Below are 17,555 nucleotides of genomic sequence, written 5' to 3'. Positions count from 1 at the left end.
TTCCAGTCACATAGGAACTGGTCCTAAGTGATGACTTTGGCCCGGAACTTCCACTTTGTGGGCAGCCAAGGGAACGCTAGCTCAGAGCTGAGAGAGACTACAGATCCCTAGGTAATGACCAAGATCTTCTAACAGCAGGAAATCAACTAGAAAAAAATGATCTCCTAACCCCATGCTATTACACAAGATTCAGTGGAGTGGGTAAAGGTGTCAAATAAGGAACGACTGCTTTGAACCGAAAGTAACCTGGTAGTAAAATAAAGTTTGTGCCATTTACCATACCAGAGGGTAAGTCTGATGGAAGTAGCTTAAACACATTGGTAATATCAGCTTTGGACAGCCAAATATCCCCGCCTAACTGTAGAAGGAGCTTGATTTGCCAGAGCCACGGACGAGTACTACACAAAAAACTTCAGCGGGAATGAGGGCAGCCAAATCTTAAATCAAAAGATCTAAGTGCTAAGAATAGCAGGAGCTGGAGGTGCGGCTGACACCTCAGTTCTAGCCGAGCAGGCTTCAGTCAACTTGATCCTATCTTGCAACTGTAACATGGACGTGGAGAGAATATATAGCACCTGGTGTGTATCCCCATTGCGTACAGACTGCAACTTCTATTAAAAATCATCCCTGCAGTGTCTTCTTCATAGCTGCCGAATACTGACTTGAGTGGCTGTGAAGGTTAACAGCAGCTGCTACAGGGGAAAGTTGCACCATTCGCCTGCTCCCTTCTGCCCTCTCCACCATTTACAGAACACATGTTACTTTTATCGCACAATATATACACAAATGAGTGCACAGTCACAGAATATAACCAAAATGTAATTAAATGATCCGCATAAAAATTAAGTGTCCCCTATAGTGATTGTGACTCTAGAAAACAAATGTCCATAGGTGACCTAATATGGGATCTGGATCTCCCAAGTTTTGTGTGATGTATAACGAACAAAGCCTCTTACCAGAAAAGGTGGCTTCCAAATTATAGGGATCAAAAGCGTTTGATTCAAATGTAATCAGCTGCGGTGCTCCATCCCATCAGCTCTATCAGGAGACCTAGTAATGTTGGTTGCTTCACCTGGATATGAAAAATGCTTCCAATATAAATCCAGATCTTCCAAACTCCAATGGTTGCTCTGCTGAATGTTCGCCAGCACAAGTGGAAATCGAGAAGAGAGAAGTGGTGATGTCAGATACCTGACGGGTGGAGCTACTATCTGTGACATCACCATGCTCAAGCCTGCACCTTTGTGCTGAAGTCTTTCATTAAAGTGGTTGTAAACCCTTAAAAACCACTTTGACCTACAGGTAAGCCTAGATTAAGGCTTACCTGTAGGTCCAAGCAATATCTCCTAAACCTATATGGTTTAGGAGATATTTGCCAGAAAACAGGCACCGCTGTCTACGGCACATGCGCCGTAGACAGCAGCGCGCAGGCGCACTGAGCGCGGCATTCTCAGCGACGGAGCTGCCGCGCATGTCGGCTCCGGTGCGCATGCGCGGTAGTGACGTCATTGCGGCTTCGCCGAATGACAGCGGCGGAGCTGCGAGACCCCACCAACAAGATGGATGCGGCGGACTACAGGGGACAGCGGCGACTTCGCTGGCTCCTGTGTCAGGTAAGTGACACACAATGGACTACTATGCGATGCATAGTAGTCCATTATGCTTTGCCTTTGCAGGGAATGAAAGAGGAAGTAAACTCATCAGAGTTTACTTCCTCTTTAACTCATTAATAAATGTTCTTAAACGTACTGGTCTCTGGAGTTTCTCTCTTCTTTATTTCCCTTTGTGCTGACGAGCATTCAGCAGGGCAGCCATTGGAATTTGGAAGATTTTGATTTATATTTGAAGCATTTCCATATCCAGGCAAAGCAGCTGATCACATTTGAATCGCTTTTCATCCCTATAATTTGGGATCCAGCTTTTCTGGTAAGAGGCTTTGCTATTCATTGCACAAAAGTTTGGAGTTCTCAAGATTCCCCTTTGATTTTTGGTTATAATTTGTAATTGTGCACTCATTTTGTGTATATATTGTTTGAATTGATATTTTAGATTCTTGAGTAGCAGCACTCGCACACTTCTCGAACTATTCTTATGGGTAAGCGTAGAATTTAATTTTATATATATTACCACACAATGCATTGCGTTCTTTGAATGGAGGATTGAATGACAGAATCCCCTCCACTGATTCATAGAATGTGATGTATTGTGTGAAAATGGTAGGTTTTATGAATGGTGAAGAGGTCAGGAGGAGGATGGCAAGCAGTGCAACATTTCTGATTACTAGCAGCTGCTGTTAACCTTTGCAGTGCCAGAAGACAGCTACTCAGAGCAGTACTCAGCAGCCGTGAAGGAGACACCGGAGAGGAGATGTTTGGCATTAGCAGCCACCTGCAGTTAATGTGATACACAGCATTACCCATAATTACATTACACATAATGGTGCTGTATCCCAAAAACAAAAAAACACTTACTAAACTTTGGATGTGTAAAGGGCAATATGGCATTATGCTGACCTAGTCTGCAAATTGGGATCAATGGACTTGTGTAGTTGGGACAGCATGTTAGTAGATGCCTGTGTTTTCCTGGCTGCCAAGAAAATGTCCAAAAACTGAAGATCATGTAGATTAACTAATACAAGATGTACAGCAACACATGAGAGAGAAGACAAACATTCCAGGCCTTTGCAGATTGTCATCCCACAACAACTCTCTCATAATTAGGAAACTGTAACTGTAAATTTAATGCCGCCCCCCTTCTCCGCCTTACTTTGTCCATCTGGCCCTTTCCTCCCTCTTAACACATCCCTAAATAGAGTATCCTGCATTAGATGCAATAACAGCATCCTCTGGTTTTGCTTCTATCCAGTAATTCTTGGGAGCTTTCATGAAGTCAGCACAGGTGGTACAGCACCTTCTTGGACATCAGCCATGTATTGTACATAAGTGGAATACCCATCTGCTTCTGCCAATCGCATAGATAGGCAATCCATTTATCGCCATTTTTTTATGCCTACACACGCACAATAAGTTTGACAGCTTTGTGTGGGCTCCAAAGGCTGGCCATAAGTAGACATCCTTAAAAAGTATGTCCATCCAAGTTCTGATGTTCAGTTTAAAGGAATAAGAGAGGCATGGGTTAGTATGTTTTTTTAGTTTCAGGTAATGTTTAAGCTACCTATTAGATAACAGTCATTCAGTCGTTTGAAGGCCCTTGCCTAAAGCAGCTAACCACTGTCTGGAGTAACAATTGATTGAGTAGGTTATACAGTATTTAGCTGTTTACCCCTTCCTTTTGTTTTGCGTTCACCAGTATTGTACGCTTTGAATAGCTGGTTGAATGCTTATTTTTCATTGACATTTAAACTTTTTTTTACATAATTTTGCAAACGATATGAGACCTTACTTGTAACAAAAGATCATTCTTAATTTCAGACAGTTATCCCATACAAAAAAGAGCTGTTGCCGATAAACGTCCGGTGGTTCCCAATAGCAGACAGTACTAGTTGGTAGTTGAACGGTTATAATGTGATTTAATGTGAGGAGTGTGAAATTGTGGTTTTGTCATTTTGTGTTTTTATACATATTGGTGGTAATAAAACCGAACAACCGGGTTCCAACTGTTTATAAGCTCTGCTTTTGTTCTCTCCTCAGTTATCCGGAATGGTTCTGCTGGGAATTGGCCTGTGGGCTTGGAGTGAGAAAGTAAGTACTTTTGTGTGATAAGCTCGTTTGTCAACATAAAAAAGGCCAAGGACAACAGATGGGGCATAATAGTCCCAGTGTGTTACAGGAAGGCATTTCAGTGTAGTCTGACGTTGTGTATTCATTACCATATTTCCATTATGACTGATATCACTTAGATTCACTATGTAATTTAAATAAACTTAAAGTGCATCTATAGGCAAACTGTATTATTTGGATAGAGTGGATTAGATTGTAAGCTCCCAGGAGCAGAGGGTCCTCCTAACCCTCTTGTATTGTATGGTTGCTGTATTTTTTTCTCTTTGTATTGTAAAACACTGCACAATCTGTTGGCCCTGTATAAATCTGTAAAATAATAGAGTAGGGAACCTCCATTTTATTTTTATTTTTATTTTTATTTTTTTTTATGTGGTCAAAGATTTGTCGTCACTTCCTGTCCCAGTAACCACCCTGGAAGTGGTGATCTTGCTAGCTGATCCTGCCAGCTTTAACCCAGACACATCAAACTGGTATTTTATGGGCCCTCTTGCTCCTTCTCTGACACCCCTAGAGTCCTTTCACACAAGTGTTCTATTTTGTTTCATCAGTTCAGTCCCACTTTTTCCAAGTAAAAAAAATCTTTTTTTTTTTTTTTTTTATCGGTTTCTCATCGGTTTTTTATTTATTTTTTACATCCACTACCAATGCAAAATACACTGTTTTGTCCTTTTTACATCCATTTTTCATCCGTTCAGTTTTTTTTAACGGAATAAAAATAAAGCTTTGATCCTCTCCAAAAAACAGACGTTGATGAAAGCGGATGTAAATAGATGATCATCCGTCTTTCCATAGAGATACATTGATGTCTATTTCTTTTGTCAACGCGTGGATGAAAAACGAGCGGGAACGCCCATGTGAAAAGGGCCTTAGTGATTTAAGGTTAAAGCAAAAAACAAATGTCGCCCCACTGTTCTCCATTTGTTCAGTTACGTTTTCTTACATAATATTACAGCTTAATACATCACAAATTTTAAGTAAGTTGCAGTTTGCTATACTGCTACAATCCAAGTGGCATAATCCTCCTCTTTATTTTTTTAATTTAAATTGGTGCCGCTCTCAGTGGCACAATTGCTCTCAGTCTAATGTCCCACCCCCTAGAACATATAGATGGCTTAAATTTCTGCCTAATCAGCTGAAATTGGAGCCCTTGGTGTCCCTGCACATACCAGCCTTCTCGTCAAAAGTTGATTTAGAAATAAACTGAGCCTGATGGAAAATGATCGTCTGAACGGTGGCTACATCCTAGCTGGTACAGTCACTGTTCAGCGGCGCCACTAAATTCAAGTGGCCATAGGTGCAATGGCTGCTAAATGCAACAGTACTGTCACATGGTTGGAAGTCATGTGCTCCACTACACCTGGAAGCACCAGGTGTTGTTGCCATCAGAGACGGAGATAAGAGTGCTGGAAAGTTGAATATGTGAGTTGGTGTTTGGGCCCTCATACTGTACTTTTTCCCTGGACAGGTAAGGTTTCCAAATCTCTTTAAAACAAACCCTTGTTTCAAAGCTACAGACGATGTGGAGCAATTCATTCTCAAAAGTCCTTTGCGTTGCGTTGGCTCTCGGCAGCATAGTTCACCCTACTTCCACTACTCTACTCTGATTCTTAAGGATACATTGCTTCACAGTGCCTGCAGCTACAGAGGTTGCTAAATAGCACTTAGTAAGGCTGATGACATTGCAAGGCCTACAATAAATGCTTATTAGGTCTGGGAGTGTTGGAAGAGGATGTGTTACCTTCCGCTCTAGCTGGCTTCAGTGCTGCCTCTTCTCCCTGGTGCTCTACCTAGTCCCTCGCCATTGTCCTTTACAATTCAGGGCTATTTACCCCGTATTGTACATAAAGGAGGTAAGGCTTGTGAGCACCTTAGGGAGGCAGCAATGCTGGATTGGTTTCATAGATGAAGGAAGCCTAATAGAGTCAAAAAATAAGTTAAGAATTGCTCCTTATTCCTGCCCCTCCCAGACTTCTTCATTTTGTCCAAAAAATATAAACTGTCAAGGGCTCCTGTAAATATAGATTGTGGGAGCATTGCACTATATAGCGTCCTGGTGTATTTCTGTGGTTTACTTTCCTTCTGTCTGGTGTTAACCAAGGCTAGACATAATTTTCCTTTGTCAGGGACCTAACAGATACAATACCAATTTATTTTGGACACGTCCTTCCTTTACAGAGGATATGCATTTATTTATAGTAGTAATCCCTATTGTTCTGTGTCCCTGGGGGCTATAGGACAGGAAGCTGTTTCTGCACTGTCACCAAGGTGTTTTGGAGATATCTGTTTTGTCCTTTCTAATTCCCTAAAAACGGAGTAAACCTATTAATGGACATAAATAACAGTGTATGTAATATAACGCTCTGCCATCTTCCTTTTGTGGATGTTTTTTCTGCTCCCTTTATTTGCAGAGCATGCGGTTAGGTCCCACTCTTGTTTAAAAGCAATTCCAGGCACCAAGTAAGATTAGCCGGTGACCTTCTTATGCTAGGATATACAATATTTGTCCTTTTTAAATGGTAGGGTTGCAACTTCTTTTCACATGTTTCTCTGCTGTGCAAGCTCCCTCTCCGTTCTGTATTGTGTGTAGGCAAAGCTGTAATAAACTCTGAGACCCGACAGTCTTTAAATCCATTCAGACAATGAGTATACCCCAGCTACAGAAAGCTAGCCTGGTGGGTTAGTGGTTAGCTTTGCACTTATGTATTGCAACACTGGGGTCCTTGGTTCAAATCCTAACGAGGACACTACTTGTGGGTTCCTTTGTTCAAATCCTAATAAGGACACTACTTGCGGGGTCCTTGATTCAAATCCTAACAAGGACACTACTTGCGGGTTCCTTGGTTCAAATCCTAACAAGGACACTGCTTGCGGGGCCCTTGGTTCAAATCCTAACAAGGCCACTACTTGAGGGGTCCTTGGTTCAAATCCTAACAAGAACACTACTTGAGGGGTCCTTGGTTCAAATCCTAACAAGCACACTACTTGCATGGAGTTTGTATATTCTTCCTGTGCATGCGTTGGTTTATTCCAGGTACTCCTGTCTCCTCCTACACACCAAAGAAATGCTGGCCAGTTAGTTGACTCCTGTTTATTATGGCCCTGTATAAATGTATACAGTCTGTGTGTATGCATGTGAGATAGGGACCTTAGACTGTAAGCTTGTTGAGAGCAGGGAATGATGTGCACATACAGTAGGAAACGCTGAGTAACCTGTCAGTGCTATATAAGTGCCTGGTCTAAATTAATACAGCTATCTCGCTAGCTGGGCAGCCATATGCATGAATTAAATGTCTGGTTGACAATTACAGCCACTTAACAAAGCAGACAAAAAATTAAGATTGTAAAAATTTCTTCCTAAAAAAAATTCAAAGGTATGTTTATCCAACCTAATCTTTTAGTTACAGGTAGATATCTTCCTGGGTGCTGCAAGTATCTCACCAGCCACATGGGTTGAATACCTGTTTCACCCATGCAGTGGTTTCTCCTGCCAGCTTGTACAGCCTATATTGTTGATCTGGCTGGAGAAACCACGGCACATGGAGGGGAGCCGGTATTCTGCACACCAGGAAGTGTGGAACAATTGCAGCAGCAGGGGAGAAGGGAAGCGGTGACATATTGACATTCAGGCTGCTAAAGGTCCGGTATATTCCTGGTATATTCCTGGTATAGTAGAGATAATATTAATATATTAATAGAATATAATATTCTATATCAAGTATATGATTTTTTTTTTTCAAGTTTGCATTTAACAATTAAAGTAATCTGGTGTTAACTAATGGTCACTTTGCCAAGTCTCATAAGGCCTCTGTTGGCAATATATAGAGTAGATTGTGTTAGCTTTGATCCATAAAGCAAGCAAGACCTACTTTTTGCTCATGCATGATCTATAATAGAAAGAACACGTGTCATGGAATAAGTATGGGGGCTGCTATTGCCTGCTTTTTGGCTGAGGCGGTTTTACATACAAGTGACCTTATGCTGGCAGAGTCATTTTAAAGTGTTACTAAACCCAGGACCCTTCATTCACTATATCTGGTCTCCCACATTGAACAGAACATGGAAATGCAATTATTTAGTAAATATAAACTGCATTTATATGCATCAGCAATATATATGGGGTTGCCAGCTGTTCGGCTTTTGCCCAGGCAGTACGTGTCTTAAATCATGCGCCCAGGTTTTGTACTGCCTGTAACCTGGGCACATTATTCAGCCCAGAACAGGGACAGACCATTCAGGTGGGGGGGCCATGTCTATCTATACAAACATCTCCCAATATCTCAGACCAGATAATGTGAAAGTAATGTATGACCATTCCTGTACTCCTGTGTATATGTGATGAGTCTACACTTCTGATTGTACAGACTCAGAGCTTGGATAACATGGGCATTATATGAATGGTTCTATAAATTATCTTCACATCATCTGGACATACAGAGGGCGGGGGGCTGGATTATATAGATATGTACTTACAGGTTATAAAAGATTGATTGTTTTCATTGAATAATACTGCTGTATGATTTATTGTTGTATATATTCGTAGATGAGCACAAGAGCTTTTTTTGATTATAGACACCACTATTTGACCACTTCGCTGCCCCCAGCTTACATCACTCCCAGACATCTTCATACATCCAGCTGAGGGACATCATTCCGTAGTCCCTTTCCTTCCCCTATCTTCCTAACATCACTCCCTGGTCACCCAATTGACACTGCAAGAAATCCCTCCCCATTCTGCGCCCATCATACCTTCCGCACTCCTCTCCTGCACATACTGCCACCATCATAATCTCCTCCTTCCACTCCCATACATGATGCCCCCATCATTCCTTCCGCACTCCTCTCCCATACATACAGCCCCCTTCATACACTCTGCACTCCTCTGCCGTACATAATGCCCCCATCAGAACCCTCCGCACTCTTCTCCCGTACATACAGCCCCCATTATGCCCTCCGCACTCCTCTTCTGTACATAATGCTCCCATCAGAACCCTCCGCTCTACTCTCCCGTACATACTGCCCCCATCATGCCCTCCTCAATCCTCTCCTGCACATACTGCCCTCATCATACCCTTTGCAGAGTCCGCACTCCTCTCTCGTGCATACTGCCCCCATCATACCCTCCGCACTCCTCGTGTACATACTGCCCATGTCATGCCTTCCACACTCCTCTCCTGTTCTTACTGCCCCGGCATGCACTCCTCTCCTGTACATGCTGCCCTGTCATACCTTTCACACTCCTCTCCTGTACATACTGCCCCATCTTACCCACTGCACTCCTCTCCTACAGAATCAATTGTAAAGGGAAACAAACCCTGTGCATTCAGATCTAAAGGGGAACTCTGTGGATTCAGATCTAAAGGGGAACTCTGTTTACTCTGATGTAAAGGGGGGCGCCTGTGATTAATTCCATAAGGATGCACTCTTCACAAAAAAAAAAAACACACTCTAGCAATACACACCGCAATGAGCATGTGCAGAGTGCCTCCAAGGCTCTGTGCTATCAGCAGATGGGTTGGGGACTGTGGAGGAAAAGGAGGATCAGAGAAGACAAGATCAAACAGCTTTTTTACACAATGCAGAGCATTAACCACTTTAGGTTCCACAGTGAGTATAACAAGCATGCTTTACTACATGTACAGACTGATTTTACTGTTCTGGGTTTAGTAATGCTTTTTAAGTCACAGGCTTGGTACATTCTAGCTGTAAAGTAGTGTCAATATTCCTCATCTCTATACAGTCTGGGGAAGACACTTACATGGCTTTTGAAGCAAAAGCTTCATCATGACAGCACAATGCTTTTTCTGTATTCATTATAGGATTTACCTTTTTGCTGAATGATGGTAATTGAGGCTAAGAAATCCTATGTTTAGTAACTCTGTTATCCCTTTTATTTCTTTGCAGGGGATATTGTCAGACATAACCAAGGTGACAAGACTCCATGGATTTGACCCAGTATGGCTGGTCCTGGTGGTCGGGGTCATTATGTTTACGTTGGGCTTTGCTGGATGTGTAGGAGCTCTCCGGGAAAACATCTGCCTCCTGAAATTTGTAAGCTGACCTCCCTTGCATACACCTGCAGTCTATTCATCATCTTACTTATCTAAGATACTTCCAATAAGCTTTAATGGCATATTTATTTATTTTTGGGTGGAAAGGGGTGTTATTTTCACCAGGTGCTTATGTTTAAGCCATAAGGAAGATTCTCTACCCCAAAATTATTTTAATTGGTTCCTCTGTAAATATATAATTTAATTTATTATTTTTACTTTGTTTAGAAAATTGTACCTATCATTTCAGGGTGCACATAAATGACTGGTTTTCAATATCTTAAAGGCCCTTTTACATGAAAGGTCCAATTATGTTTGCCTGTCAGTTTTTCAGGTGGACCATTCACCCTTATGGACTTGTGTTCGTTTTACACCTGTCTACCTCTAGTCTGGTTGACTTAAAAATAATAATAAATAAAAACAGAAGGGTATCCGTCCCGTCCCGTCCCCCCATAGGTGGATTTGATCGGAAGGTAGTCTTGTGTATATGGACAGTGGCGTCCGCTTATGCCAGTCCATAGAGCAAAATGACTTGGTACAAATCCATTCTGCACAAATTGAGCGGGCAACGACCTGTCATTCCCCCAGCCACCCCCCACCCCACACTCTACTCCGTTTAGTTGACAGATCCCCTGCTAATCTAATCAGGGTCCGCTCCATGTGACAGGGGCCTTACTTATTACTTGCATTTCCACTGCCAAAACTAAAGCCTGTCCCCTGCCAGTAATCTTCAGCTAAGGACCACTGTTCTCTCTACCTCCCCCTCCACCGGGGGAGGTAGAGAGCTCCTTGCTCTGCAATTGGCAAGGAGCAGAATCTTTGCTGATTGAAAAGCTTGTTGGTGTTACTTGGGGAGGGAGAGAAAGAGAATGTCGGACAGCTGCAGTGAGATTGCTGTAGAGAGAGCAGTGATTGTTGGCAGGGACAGGCTGTATTCCTGGTATTGTCTCAATGTGTGCACTCCCCCTATGTACCACAATTTAAATGTAGGCATTCAGAGTGCTGCACACAGCACAGGACCGACACAGAACTGCTATTGTTTACCGCTGTGGAGGGGAGTCATGACTTTTGCTCTGTGCCCCATTTTGCACTGGCTGTTTACATGCAGCCATTCAGAGAGCTGCACAGAGTTGTAGCACAGAGCAGAAGTGCACACATTGCGGAGACATACAGGACTCCAGGTTTCAGAGGCACAGACAGGAGGCGAAATAAAAAAAGAATTATATCAAATGAGTTATATTTTTGTATCTGATTTAGGAACTGATACCACTTTAAAACCTCACATTTTGGCATACTGTGAAATGATGGTGCGGTGTTCTAAAGAAGATAAGTTGGGAAGCCATTTTAAGTGATAACAAAGCAGTGGCGCTATTCTTTCTTTGTATTTGTGAAAACTGTAATAACATTTTTTTGTTTTTGTTTTTGTTTTGTTTTTAAGTTAGAGTAGCGCCATATTCATGGAAAATAAATATAGTGTGTAAAATTACCACGCATATCTACACACATTATAATTGAATGTTCTAATAAAAAATGACCTTTCCGTTTTAATCTGTGGGCCTTCAATGCAATATGGCAACTTAGAGGCATTCTATACACAATTGATCTACTGGCTGTAGTGCAATGAATGAGTGTCCATCTGGTGAATCCTGTTGGTAATGCGACAAGTGGCATGGTTGCACTGTTGTCAGTGGGTACGTTTCACAGGGGATGCGGTCTGTCACTCTCTCCAAGCCGTGTAAAATTTGCCATGGCTGCAAAGCAAAACATTGCGACCACGGCATGTGTACTACACCATTCAGCTGCAATGTTGGCTTTTAGGTGGGTGATTAGGGGGTGGAAAAATCATGGATCAACCACCTGCTTGTTACGGTCCTTTTGCCACCCATGTGAAATGGCCCTTTGAGGGGATTTCCCTCATTTCAACAAGATTTCTTCTTACTGCTTATTGTGGGTTATTTACTAAAGGAAAATCCACTTTGCACTGAAAATGCACTTGGAAGTAAAGTTGCTGTAGATCCGAGGGGGACATGCAAGGAAAATAAAAAAACAGCATTTTAGCTTGCATGTGATTGGATGATAAAATCAGCAGAGCTTCCCCCTCAATTTAGATCTACCCCTTAGATTTAGAGCGCCTGCACTTCCAAGTGCACTTGCAGTGCAAAGTGGAGTTGCCTTTCGTAAATAACCCCCAATGTGTCTACAAGAAATGAAGGATAATTTCTCCGGTTGAAGACCTGAAAGAGGTTTTAACCATTCTCTACACTTTCCAAAATGAAATAAATGTTTTGGCTTTAGAAATACTATGAGTTTTTAAGAGCAGTGCATACTTACCTCTCTCTAAAATAGGCGTGTGTGCTTTTATTTAGCTGCATTATTAACACACGTCAGCTCGGTGTCGGCTTTGAGGTCCCCATAAATGCTGGTCTGTCTCCTGCCTAATCGCATAGCTGATAACTGATGCTCTGCTTGGGGCTGCTGGAGGAGGTGAACAAAGTCTCCTTTCATATAATCCAGACAGACACTTAGTTGTATGACCGCTATCTGTTATGTGTCTGTTATCAGCATTGAGCTACACTGAATCTCAGCCTGACACTGTCTAAAGTATTGTTATTCATTTAAAACGAACTAAAAACGAGCGAAAAGTATGACTTTATGTGAAGCATGCAATGTAGAATAGATACGAATATATCTGCGAATGTCTTGTAATGATATAAAAAAATGCTATATCTTCGTATAATATACAGGGGGTCCCCAAATTGTAAATGGGTTAGGGACGGCCTGTTTGTTTCCAAGTCGGATTTGTTTGTAATTCAGACGCGCATGTGCAGAGCGGCTTTTCCGCTGTGCCCGCCGGCGCCACCTGCCGTTCGCAAGTAGGAGTTGTTTGCAAGTCGGAGGTTCATAACTCGGAGGGACCCCTGTAAACAAGGAATTATTTTAGATAAAATAACATTTATTCCATACAAGCATCATAGCATATTGGCATGGTAGCATAGTAGTACATGGTAATGGCAGACTCTCTTGATCCAACCCATAATAATTAAACATACACAATGGTTAGAGCAGCCTTTCTCAACCTTTTCAACACAGAGGAACCCTTGAAATAGTTCTCCGGTCTTGAGGAACCCCTGCTAAAAATAGAAGTCTACAACTCATGATACATTAGTGTGATGGTCAGTGGGAAGAATTACCTCCTTACAGATAGCTATAAAGATTAATGGAGTCAGTGGGAACTTATCTGAGAGGCAGAAATTGCCCAATGCTGAAGGAACCCTGGTTGAGGATCACTGGGTTAGAGCATGGTACAGCGTAAGATTATTAAAAAATATTCAAGAGATGTTAATAACTGCCAAAGTAAGGTATTGGCCATATACTTTGGACTGCATTGTTGGGAATTAATTAGCTGATTTGCATCGTTAAAAGGAATAGTACATCACACCTAATGTGTTTAATGAGCAAATATCACTGCTACTATGTACATATAGAATCAGGAATTATGAATGGAAAGAAGTATTGGAAAACCGTTATTACACATTTTATTTATATTATTTACATGGAGACCATCACTTTTACAATATTGCCTCATGCGCACATTGGACGTTTTTTTACAGCGGCCGTTTTTGGCTACACTTTCTACACTTAAACTCTCCAGCATGTTATCCTATGTGTCCATGCACACAGGCTGTTATCAACTGTTTTTAGCTGGGGCATTTTTTGGCTGTATAAAACAAAAAAAAACAAAAAACTAGTGGGTTCTGAGATGAGTTCTTCAGCTGTAAAAAAACGCTCTAATGTCAAAAATAAACGTGGTTTACCAACTGTTTTTAATGTTTTTGTGCCCATTGATTTAAAAAAAGAAAAAACTGAAAAACGCTATTTTAGAAATGCTTAAAAACGTTGAAAAATTCACTGCAAAGCTACTGCCGTTTTTTTTTATAAGGTTATTATAACCTCCAGTGTGCATGAGGCCTAATATGTAAAAAGCATTAATTGTTTCCTTAATTGTGTTGGCCACTATGTGACATTTTTACTTCTGTTTTGTATCTTCTTTTTTTCCAGTTCTGTGGCACCATTGTGCTCATCTTCTTCATGGAGCTGGCTGTAGCAGTATTGGCTTTCCTTTTCCAAGATTGGGTGAGAGATCGAGCCAAAGAATTTTTTGAAAACAACATCAAAGCTTATCGTGATGACATAGATCTACAGAATCTCATAGATTCACTGCAAAAAGCGGTAAGGAAGAAGACTACAATGAGGGGGGGGGGGGGGGCAACCTTTTTGAGGTTGAGATCTACTTGGATAACATGGAGGAAAGCAAAGATCCCTGGGAAGGGTGATGGCGGGGGGGGGAGGGGTTACTAGGCAGCCCCCTTTATTATAATTAATAAAGATAAAATAAAAACCCTGTCAAGCTCCCAATAAAAATAGAGCATGGAGAACACGTGTGGAGATTTACTAACAGAATGCATAATCTTGTGCAACTGTGCATAAAAAAACAATCGGCTTCTTCAATTAAGCTTTGACAAAAAATCCTGGAAGCTTATTGGCTACCGTGCACAGCTGCACAAGTTTTTGCATGCTCCAGTTTTGGTAAATTAACCCCAGTGTATCACAGTAGTGTTCTCTAACCACCCCCGCATAGCAGAGTCCCCTGCCCCTGTCCACCCACAGTGTTCTGTACCCATTCCTCCCAAAACAATGTCCTCTGCCCCCTTTACTTCAACCCCCATAGAGTCCGCTGCCTCCCTATCCCCCATTGTAGTGTCCGCTGCCTCCCTATCCCCCATTGTAGTGTCCGCTGCCTCCCTATCCCCCATTGTAGTGTCCGCTGCCTCCCTATCCCCCATTGTGGTGTCCGCTGCCTCCCTATCCCCCATTGTGGTGTCCGCTGCCTCCCTATCCCCCATTGTGGTGTCCTCTGCCTCCCTATCCCCCATTGTGGTGTCCTATGTCCCCCTTCCAACAGGCAGCTTTGTGTAGGTAGCACTTCTACCTGCCAGCGTGTGTACTACAGCAGAGCGGAGATCAGGAGACAGCATAGTGCTGGATGGAAGGCGGGTGCTGCTGCAGCTAATATTTCATATTAACAAGCTGGTGATTGGTTGCTAGGACCGTCTACCAATCAATTACTGAGACAGCTCCTGTCCCCGTGCTCCATCCGGCACTATGGGGGGGGGGGGGGGGGGGGGGAAACGAAAAAAAAAAAAACATTTTATATGGTTCATTACAAATGAGGAAAATGGTGTCCATTTGTATAGAGTAGTAAAGCTTGTGTAATTTTCATCATACTTTGGTTTGTTTTCCTTGTGGTACCTGTGGGTTTTTATTTTTTTATTTTTTTTTATTTTTAAGCATTCCATGTTTTTGCTACCTGCATGTTAAAATATTGCACGTTCACCACAAGAAGAAGGTCAGTCCTGTATTAGATTCCCACTATATAAAAATTAAAGTGGAACTTTAATCAGAAAATTAGGTTCTGGCTGCTCTTGCGGGTATAGCGATGTACAGCAATAAAAAGAAGCGCCTATACTGTATAAAATCCAGTAATACACGGTCTCACCCTGCTTTGCACGTGCTCAGTTGCTCTCTAATTTTAGGATCCGCCAAATTTTTAGAGGGTGCTCTGCTGACAGCCTAAGGCCGTGTTCACACTGGTACGACACAACAGTCGTACCACTTTGGATCTGACTTTGCCCTGCGACTTGAAGTCTGACATCCATCCAACTTTGATACCTGACAATACCAGGCACTCTGTCTGGTATGAATCTTTAGGGGGGAACTCCACGCACAATGTAAACAAAAAAACGACATTGGTTCCCCCTCAAGGCGCATACCAGGCTCTTTGGTCTGGTTTGGATTGTAAGGGGAACCCCCACCCCGAAAAAAACAGCATTGAGGTCCGAGCACACAGCCCAGCAGGTCGGGAAAGGGAGTGGGGATGAGTAAGCGAACCCCCTGCTGAACCGTACCAGGCTGCATGCCCTCAACATGGGTGGTGGGTGCTTTGGGGGGGGGGGCCCAGATCCCTGCCCCCCCACCCTATGACCCTATGTGAATGAGTATGGGGATACAGTGTACCCCTACCCATTCACCTATAAAAAAAAATGTTAAAAATAAAACACAGTACACGTTTTTTAAAGTAATTTATTAGGCAGCTCCAGGGTCTCTTCCGACATCTTCTGCCCTCTCCAGCTCTTCTGCTTCCTCCGTTGATGTCGTCTTCTAGCTCTCTCCGCTGTCTTCTCCGCTATCTTCTCTGTCTTTTGCTGGGTCTTCTCCACTGTCTGTCTTCCGATGTTGACTTGACACTCTCTCCCTCTCTAATGCTGGGTGCGCGGTGTGCCACTACTTATATTGGCATGGGGTGGGGTCACCGGAGGCCCACCCCTTATGACATCGGGAGAAGACCCAGCAAAAGAACAAGTAAAAGAGCGAGAAGATAGCGGTGAAGACAGCGGACAGAGGGAGAAGAACCAAAGCGACTGCTAGAAGACATCAGTGGAGGGGAGGAGGCAGAAGAGCCGGAGAGGGGAGAAGTCGGAAGAGACCCCGGTGCTGCCTAATTTCTTTAATTTCTTTAAAAATTACTTTTTTTAGGTGAATGGATAGGGGTGCAATCTACCCCATACTCATTCACATAGGGTGGGAGGCAGAGATCTGGGGGCCCCCTTGTTAAAGGGGGGCTTCCAGATTCCGATAAGCTCCCTGCCCACAGACCCAGACAACCAAGGGCCAGGGTTGTCGGGAAGAGGCCCTTGTCCTTCTCAACATGTCAACATGGGGGCAGGGTGCTTTGGGCTGGGGGGCGCAGGCACGCACCCCCCCCCCATGTTGAGGGCACGTGGCCTGATACGATTCAGCTATTTTTGGAATGTGGTTGTTCCATGTACTGCACACTTTCCGATGGGGGACAGTATGTGATAGGACACAGGCATGAAGCTGTAAGGCTACACTGCCGAGTAACCTTACCCGCAATGGTGGTGGCAGCACCCGAAAGCTGATGGAATCATTAGCTGCAGTGCCGACATCACTGGACTCCAGGACAAGTAAATGTCCTATTGTTAAAAGGCAGCAGATGCAGTATGTGTAGCTGCTGGCTTTTATTTTATTTTTTTTGGGGCTTTAAAATTCCACTTTAGGCAACAAGGAAGAGCTTCTTTGTTACTGGTCATTGAGTTTGCAACCCATTTTTCCAGTGGCACTAAAAGTATTGTAGTGTAACAAACGCGTTTAGATTTAATTTGCTGGTAAGGCAGCAGAGCATACTGTAACCTTCTCAATGTGCTGAAGTCATTCTGTGTATCACTGATAAGCCAGAATAGGAGTTCCTGATTCTATGGTGATGTAGTCAATCTTCCACTATTAGAGGCACCTCTTGTCCTGTGAGCCTATAGGGTCCCTCCTGTTATGTTTTTCGTGTTTTGTAAATTCTATGTCTTATTCTTGCAGAACCATTGCTGTGGCGCTCAGAGCCCAGACGACTGGAATTTGAATGAATATTTTAATTGCACTGGTGAAAATCTGAGTAGAGAGAAGTGTGGGGTGCCCTTCTCATGTTGTATTGCAGATCCTGCTGTAAGTATGTGTTTATTTTATTTTTTTAAACACTTCAATACTGGGCATTTTCACCCCCTTCCTGCCCAGACCAATTTTCAGCGCTGTTACACTTTGAATGACACTTTGAATTGCGCGGTCATGCAAAACTGTACCCATATGAAATTTTGATAATTTTTTTCTCCACAAATAGAGCTTTCCTTTGGTGGTATTTGAT

General features: G+C 42.8%; 1 protein-coding gene across 1 annotated transcript in view; it reads left to right on the top strand.

The window, feature by feature from the left end:
- Positions 1 to 17,555, top strand: part of TSPAN14 (tetraspanin 14) — an 83,765-nt gene that overhangs the window by 44,866 nt on the left and 21,344 nt on the right. The window contains exons 3-6 of the mRNA XM_077454907.1: positions 3,651 to 3,701; positions 9,642 to 9,788; positions 13,847 to 14,017; positions 17,234 to 17,359. Coding sequence (XP_077311033.1) covers positions 3,651 to 3,701; positions 9,642 to 9,788; positions 13,847 to 14,017; positions 17,234 to 17,359 — 495 coding nt within the window. The remainder of the gene's footprint in view (positions 1 to 3,650; positions 3,702 to 9,641; positions 9,789 to 13,846; positions 14,018 to 17,233; positions 17,360 to 17,555) is intronic.

Source organism: Lithobates pipiens, unplaced genomic scaffold (assembly GCF_037356315.1).
Source record: "Lithobates pipiens isolate NorthernLeopardFrog02 unplaced genomic scaffold, aLitPip1_a1.2 Scaffold_25, whole genome shotgun sequence".
In the NCBI taxonomy this organism is placed as follows: domain Eukaryota; kingdom Metazoa; phylum Chordata; class Amphibia; order Anura; family Ranidae; genus Lithobates; species Lithobates pipiens.
Note: the sequence above shows the minus strand (reverse complement) of the source record. Positions and strands in the feature narration are given on the sequence as shown.